Source organism: Otolemur garnettii, unplaced genomic scaffold (assembly GCF_000181295.1).
Source record: "Otolemur garnettii isolate 467f Iridium unplaced genomic scaffold, OtoGar3 scaffold00152, whole genome shotgun sequence".
Taxonomy (NCBI): Eukaryota; Metazoa; Chordata; class Mammalia; order Primates; family Galagidae; genus Otolemur; species Otolemur garnettii.
In genome coordinates this window covers 3,659,314-3,667,389 of record NW_003852547.1, presented here as the reverse complement: position 1 = coordinate 3,667,389, position 8,076 = coordinate 3,659,314, and the positions used below count along the sequence as shown (strand labels likewise).

Genomic DNA, 8,076 nt, shown 5'->3' with positions numbered 1-8,076 from the left:
CCAGGGGGATAGCTTGAGGCTCCGTCTCAAAAAAAAAAAAAGGAAGATAACACTGAAAAGGTGACATTTGAGCCAGACCTGTGTGTGTGTGTGTGTGGGGGGGGTGACAGAGAGGTTGTCTGAGAGAGGAACATTCTCTAAGTCTGGAGAACAGCCAGGGAAAAGGCCCTGAGGCAGGAATACACCTAGGGCATTCCAGGAATTGCTAGAAGGCCAGTGAGTCTAAGGTGGAATTAGCCAGGGAGGAAGGTTGGAGGAGCTGAGTAGGAAAAGATAACACTGTCCCATGGTGCAGGGCCTTGCAGGCCACAGGGATAACTTGGGCTCTTACTCTGAGAAAGAGGGAAGCCACAGAAGAGTCTTGGGCAGAGGAGGGCGATAGGCCTAAATAGCTGTAGGGACTCTGTAGGGGGCAAGAGGAGAAGCAGGGTGACCACTTAGGATGTGACCACAGTGTTCCAAGTGAGGAATGGTGGTCACTGGACCAGCACAGAAGCTGGAGAGATGGTGAGGAGCATTTTGGACATAGAGCCTTCAGCAGGGTAGAGCTGTGATTTTCTGCAATGAGCAGACTTTAGGAAGAACAGGTTGAGATCAGGAAGGCAGTGTTGGGAAGGTCAGGTCCAAGGGGTCATTCCCATCCCAGTGGAGATGTCCAGGAGTGGGTCACAAGCTAAAGTTCAAGGACAGGGCTGAGCAGGATAAGGAAACATGGACGTTTCTGCACATAGAGGGCAGTCAAAGCTAAGGGGCTCTCCAGGGAGTGAGGACAGACAGAGTAGAACAAAGAAGAGAAGAGAGTCCATGTCTCCAGGCAGAAAGACCAGGAAGTAGATATTTTGGTGTCTTAGCAGCCAAGAGAATGTTTCCAGTAGGAGGACAGGGCTGGCCAATAGGTGGCCTTATCAAGAGTAGTGAGTACTGGCTGGGCTCAGGCCAGTAATCCCAGTGCTCTGGGAGGCCAAGGCAGGAGGATTGCTTGAGATCAGGAGTTTAGAAACCAGCCTGAGCAAGAGCAAGACCTCATCTCTACTAAAAATAGAAAAACTAGGTGGGTATTGTGATAGGCGCCTGTAGTCCCAGCTACTTGGTACTTGGGAGGTTAAGGCAAGAGGATCTCTTTTTTTTTAGAGATAGAGTCTCACTTAGTTACCCTTGGTAGAGTGCTGTGGTGTCACAGCTCACAGCAACCTCCAGCTCTTGGGCTTAGGTGATTCTCTTGCCTCAGCCTCCCAAGTAGCTGGGACTACAGGTGCCTGTTATAATGCCCAACTATTTTTTTGTTGCAGTTCGGCCAGGGCTGGGTTTGAACCCATCACCCTCCATATACGGGGCCGGTGCCCTACTCACTGAGCCACAGGCGCCACCCAACAAGAGGATCTCTCTCTCTTTTTTTTTTTTGAGACAGAGCCTCAAACTGTCGCCCTTGATAGAGTGCTCTGACATCATAGCTCATAGCAATCTCCAACTCCTGGGCTCAAGTGATTCTCCTGCCTCCACCTCCCAAGTAGCTGGGACTACAGGCGCCCGCCACAGAGTCTGGCTATTTTTTGTTTGCAGCCATCATTGTTGTTCGGTGGGCATGAACTGGATTCTAACCAGCTCAGGTGTATGTGGCTGGTGCCTTAGCCGCTTGCGCCACAGGCGCCAAGCCAAGAGGATCTCTTGAGCCCAAGAGTTTGAGGTTGCTGTGAGCTCTGATGCCACAGCATTCTTTCTACCCAGGGTGATGAAGTGAGACTGTACCTCAAAAAAAAGCAAGGCGCCCACCGCCTATGGCTCAGTAGGTAGGGCACCGGCCCCATGTACTAAGGGTGGTAGGTTTGAATCGGCCTGGTCAAACTGCAACAAAAAAAGAAGAAAAAAAAAGCTGGGCGTTCTGGTGGGTGCATGTAGTCCCAGCTACTCAGGAGGCTGGAGGCTGAGGCAAGAGAATCGTGTAAGCCCAGGAGTTGGAGGTTGCTGTGAGCTGTGATGCCACGTCACTCTACCAAGGGCAATAAAGTGAGACTCTTGTCTCTAAAAAAAAAAAAAAGTGGTGGGAGCAGCGGACTGTTGGAGGAACGGGGCTGTTGGGTGTGCCAGTTCTATGGGCATCTTGCTGCCACTGCAGTACCAGGTCCTGTATCCTGTGCTGGAAATGGTACATGTTGGAGGGCCCTAACAAGAGGGTTAGGCCTGATTAGACAGAAATGTCAGCCAGGTCTTGAATTCCTCTGGATCCATTCATTCACTTACTCATTTGTGCATTTATTTGACAAACATTGTTTGTGCACCTCTTTTTTTTTTGAGACAGGAGACTCAAGCTGTCGCCCTGGGTAGAGTGCCGTGGCATCATAGCTCACAGCAACCTCCAACTCCTAGGCTCAAGCAAGTCTCCTGCCTCAGCCTCTCAAGTAGCTGGGACCACAGGCGCCCAACACAACGCCCGGCTATTTTTTGGTTGCAGCCATTTTTTGGTTGCAGCCATCATTGTTGTTTGGTGGGCCCGGGCTGGATTTGAACCTGCTACCTTGGGTGTACGTGGCTGGCACCTTAGCCACTTGAGCCACAGGCACCTCTTCTATGCGCCTCTTCTATGGCCAGCCTAGTGCTGAGTTCACAGTGGTGCCTGAAATTGCCTTGCACTGCCTTTCTGGAGCTCACAGTCAGTAAAGGACACAGACCTGTCCCTAGACAAAGACAACCAGAATGGGCAGTGCTGAGATGGAGGAACCTGGTGGGGAGAAGGCACCTGGCCTAGCCTGGGGGTCAGGGAGGGCTTCCTAGAGATGGGGTCTAGGTGAGGAACAAGAGAGAGTTGGTTCCACCCCCAGCAAACTCAAGGGTATTGTGGGGAAGAAATAGTAAATATTTCTTGTATGAGGTTGAGATCAGGGCAGGATTCTTGGAAGAGAGGACTTGTAAAGTAAAAACAAAAGGATGACTGGCCAGCCAGACCCAGGCTATCCATCCTCCCTTTTTTCCTCTCATTCATTAATAACATTCCTTAGCACCTGTATTCATTTTCTGTGGTTGTGGTCACAAGTTACCAAACTTTAGTGGCTTAAAACAACATAGATTAGGCCAGGCATGGTCGTGCACACCTGTAGTCATGGTTACTTGGGAGGCTGAGGCAAGAGAATTGCTCGAGGCCAGGGATTTGAGGCTGCAATAAGTTATGATCATATCTGTGAAAAGCCACTGCACTCTGGGCAACATAGCAAGATTCCATCTCTGAGAAAAGCAAAACCAAACCAAACAAAATAAAATACAAACACAAACTTGTTATCTTCAGTTCTTGAAGTCAGAGGTCAAGAACTGAGTCAATAAGACTAAAGGCTGAAGGCTCCAGAGGAGAATCTGTGGCCTTATCTTTTCCAGTTTCAGAGGCTGCCTGGTTTCCTCAGCTCAGGGCCCCTTCCTCAAAGCCAGCAATGTGACATCTCCCAATATCTCTCTGACCTACTGTTCTGCCTGCCTCTTTCCCTTCTGAGGCAGGCAGAACATTGGTCCCATCCTCCTCTCAAGCTTCTTAACTTTACATCTGCAAAATCCTTTTTTGCCATGTAACATGACATATTCAAAGGGTCCAAGGATTAGGATGTGGAGATCTTTGGGGAGTGTTAGTCTGTCTTCCACAGCACCTATTCAATGCCATCCCTATGCAGCATGGTGCTAGGGACACAGTGTGACAGCCCTGGCCTTCCTCACAGGCTTATAGTCCAATGGGGAAACAGACCCATCTCCAGACAGTGACGACCTCTAGTAGGCAGAGGTGGGGCAGTGGCTGGGGGAGCTCAGAGGAGGCACCTGCCCCTGCCCACAGTGTGTCTTCCAGTGTGTAGAAGCCTAGAAATCAAAAATAGAGGAAGAGGAGGCTACAAAGATAAGCAGGTAGAGGTGGGAGGATCACTTGAGCCCAGGAGTTTGAGGTTACAGTGAGAAATGATGACAACACTGCACTCCAACCTGGGCTTCATAGCGGGACCTTGTTGCTAAAAAGAAAGACTAAAAGGATGAGATGAAAAAGATGAGTATTGTCAGTAAGTAAAAATCCAAGGGCTTGTTGGCATTTGCAGTTTCCACCAGGGGGTGCCACACACACACACACACACACACACGCACGCGCGCACGGTACACATACACACACATACACCCACCTACCCCTTAGACCTGGTGGGGGTGGGTGGGGTATTTTTTTGGAAACAGTGTCTTAGTTGCCCTGGGGTTCAGTGTGTGGCATTATAGCTCACAGCAACCTCAAACTCTTGGGCTCAAGCGATCCTCTTGCTTCAGTCTTGCTTCAGCCTCCTGAGTAGCTGAGAGTACATGTGCCTGCTATGATGCCTGGCTATTTTTTTAGAGATGGAGGTCTCGTTCTTTCTCAGGCTAGTCTCAGCTATTGTTGTTGTTTATTTTATATATTTATTTATTTATTTTTGCAGTTTTTGACTGGGGCTGGGTTTGAACCTGCCACCTCCAGCATATGTGACCCCAGTGCCCTACTCCTTTGAGCCACAGGCACTGCCCTGTCATCATTGTTTAGCTGACCCAGACCAGATTCGAAACCGCCAGCCCTGGTATATGTGCCTGGCGCCACCGTAACAACTGTGCTACGGGTGCTGAACCCTCAGGCTAGACTTGAACTCATGAGCTGAAACAATCTACATGCCTCAGCTTCCCAGAGTGCTAGGATTCTAGGCATGAGCCACACCTGGCCTTTATTTTTTCCCCCCAGATTTTGGCCAGACATGGTAGTTTGCAACCCAGTATGCATATTGATATCGGTCTCTTAATCTATTTAGACACATTCATAAAATTAAGAGTCTGTGACCTTAGTCCAGGTGTAAACATTCTTGGGTTATGTGTGTGCATTACCTTCTAACATTTATATTTTGGTTCAGTGAGGGCAGGGCCTGGGGTCATTTTGGTTGAAGTGGTGCTCCCCTGGGCTGCTTAGCACAGCCCTGGCACACAGTAGGTACTCAGGAAATGTTTGTAGAATGATTGAATAAATTAATCCCAGCTAGGAATTTGACTGTCTCCAGAGATGACAAGAAGTCACAGGAGGGAGGGCGAGGTAGGACAGATGCTGTTGAACCTGCCACACTCCTCTGCCCTGGGTTTTGCATAGGCAATTTCCTCTGTCTGAAATGGAAGCTCCTGCCCCTCCTACAGGTCTCAGCGCATAGCCCTCCTCCTCCAGGAAGCCTCCCTCAACTCCCAGGCTTGGAGGGGGTTAGGCACCATTTCTGGGCTCCCATAACCTAGTTCTGCCCACTCTGGAGATCCCTGCCCCGCTTCGTGGGGTGTGTCTCCCTCCACTAGACTGTGAGCCCCTGTGACTCACTAGACTGTGAACAGGGCTGGGCCTGCTCTGTTGCTGACAGCCTCTCTGCCCCACAGTTCCGGAACTTTAAGATCATTTACCGACGCTATGCTGGCCTCTACTTCTGCATCTGCGTTGACGTCAATGACAACAACCTGGCCTATCTGGAGGCCATCCACAACTTCGTGGAGGTACGCAGGGGTGGGTGGGCAGGAGGCAAGCCCAGTGTGGCCCTCAGGTATTAGGAGTCCTCCTTGATCTCCTCCTGGGCCCTCCCTTCTTTGGCAGCTGGGACTCTTTCTCTACCTGCCTCACTGATTCCTTTTTGTCACTGCCTTTCTCTTCCTATCTCTGCCCATCCATGTCTCTGCTTGTGTCTTTCTCTTTGTGCCTCACTACTTGATGACCTCTGTTCATGTCTCTCTGCATCTACATCTGTCTCTCCCACTCCCCCTTCCTGGAGCTGTTCGTGTTTTCCTACACCTATTTTCCTGTTTCTCTCTTTTTTGTCATCTCTTTATGATGATCTTGGCTCCTCTTTTTCTCTCTGTGTCTCTATTTATTTTTATTTTTTTTTTTGTGGAGACAGAATTTCACTTATTAACCCTCAGTAGAGTGCTATGGCATCACAGCTCACAGCAACCTCCAACTCCTTGGGCTTAGGTGATTCTTTTGCCTCAGCCTCCTGAGTAGCTGGGACTACAGGCACCCACTACAACGCCTAGCTATTTTTTTGTTGTAGTTTGGCCAGGGCGGGGTTTGAACCCACCACCCTTGGTATATGGGGCTGGCATCTTACCCACTAAGCCACAGGCACCGCCCCCTTATTTATTTATTTTTTGAGACAGAGTCTCACTATGTCACCCTTGGTAGAGTGCTGTGGTGTCATAGCTCACAGCAACCTCCAAATCTTGGGCTTAAGCAGTTCTCTTGCCTCAGCCTCCCAAGTAGCTGGGACTATAGGTGCCTGCCACAATGCCTGGCTATTTTTTTTTGTTGCAGTTGTCATTGTTGTTTACCTGGCCTGGGCTGGATTCGAATCCTCCAGCCTCGGTGCATGTGGCCGCTGCTATAACCACTGTACTATGGGCACTAAGCCTCTCTTTATTTTTTTTTAATTTCAGGTTAATAGAAGGGCACACACAATCGGGTTACATTAGTTTGGTTTGCATTTGTAAGATAAAGTCCAACTGTAGTTGTTTCCTTCGCCCCAGAAGTGTGCCACATACCCATGCATTCTTCCTTTTCTAACAATCTGGATACATCTGGAGAACACTCCCAAGTAAAGTATCACAGGAATGGAAAAATAAGATCACGCATGCTCAATAGTAGATTAACAACTATGTGCTCCCTTGAGAGAAAAACTCAAATTCAAGAGGGGGTTAGGGGACAGGGTTTGGAAAGTTCTCCTTCTTCCTCTTCTCTTCTCTTGGTCTCTTTCTGATGACCTGGCTTGTTCTTGGCTCTGTTTGTGTCCCTCTATGCTCATCTCTTACCATCTCTGTCTTCCTCTCCTAGGTCTTAAATGAATATTTCCACAACGTCTGTGAATTGGACCTGGTGTTCAACTTCTACAAGGTAGGCTCCTAGTGAAAACAAGGATGAAGAGTGGCGCCTGTGGCTCAAAGGAGTAGGGCGTCAGTCCCATATGCCAGAGGTGGCAGGTTCAAAACCCAGCCCCGCCAAAAACTCCAAAAAAAAAGAAAACAAGGATAATGGGACCAATGGATGGGGAAGGAGGGTGGCCTGTGGCCCCCCAGTATCTCTGCTGAGGTCTGTGTCCTGGCTCTTAGAGCATCAGCGTCTGAGCCAGCGCCCTGGGTATCCTTCTCTCACACCAAGGTCTCCTGGCCTCCCTTCACACAGGTTTACACGGTGGTGGATGAGATGTTCCTAGCTGGTGAGATCCGAGAGACCAGCCAGACGAAGGTGCTGAAACAGCTGCTGATGCTGCAGTCCCTCGAGTGAGGGGCCCCTCTGGCCCTGGCCCCTCCCGGACTCACCTGCTCGCTTCCCCTTTCCAGGCCTGTGGCCCACCCCAGCAGCCCCCTCCCTCAGTTACCCAGGAGGAAGGGACCCAGCTGGGTCTGGGCCACAAAGGAGAAGACTGCACCCCACTGCCTCTGGGCCCCAGCTGTGGGTGGAGGCCACCGTGTGTGTCCCTAGTAACTGTACCGTTGTCGTGTGATGCTGTGAATGTGTATGTGTGTGGAGTCCCAATAAACATGTGTTCCTGCCTGGCCTTGTTGTCTTGGAGCACTTGCTTGTCTTCCCTGGGAAACTTAGACACTCAGGATGCCGATGCCCTGTTCTCCCATCCATCAGTCAGTCAACAAACACCCCTCATGCTGAGCAAGGCAAGGGACCCATACTCCCTTCAGACCTGCTCCTTCCCACAAAGGGCCCCCAAGACTGGAGGGGGAGATAGGTTGAGATACCAAACATTTGCTACTAAAATAATAACCTTCAAAGCTAATGCTTGGCTCGGCGCCTATAGCTCAACCGGCTAAGGCGCCAGCCACGTACACCTAAGGTGGCGGGTTCGTATCCCCAGCCTGGACCCACCAAACAACAATGACGGCTGCAACCAAAAAATAGCCGGGCGTTGTGGCGGGCGCCTGTGGTCCCAGCTACTTGGGAGGCGGAGGCAGGAGACTCGCTTGAGCCCAGGAGTTGGAGGTTGCTGTGAGCTGTAATGCCACGGCACTCTGCCCAGGGGGACAGCTTGAGGCTCTGTCTCAAAAAAAAAAAAAAAAAAAAAAAAA

General features: G+C 50.2%; 1 protein-coding gene across 1 annotated transcript in view; it reads left to right on the top strand.

Moving 5' to 3' along the window:
- The window catches only part of AP2S1 (adaptor related protein complex 2 sigma 1 subunit), a 15,477-nt gene extending 7,924 nt beyond the window's left edge, over positions 1 to 7,553 (top strand). Inside the window, exons 3-5 of the mRNA XM_003799543.2 lie at positions 5,389 to 5,502; positions 6,830 to 6,889; positions 7,178 to 7,553. Coding sequence (XP_003799591.1) covers positions 5,389 to 5,502; positions 6,830 to 6,889; positions 7,178 to 7,279 — 276 coding nt within the window. The 3' untranslated portion in view covers positions 7,280 to 7,553. The remainder of the gene's footprint in view (positions 1 to 5,388; positions 5,503 to 6,829; positions 6,890 to 7,177) is intronic.
- Positions 7,554 to 8,076: the final 523 nt, after the last annotated feature.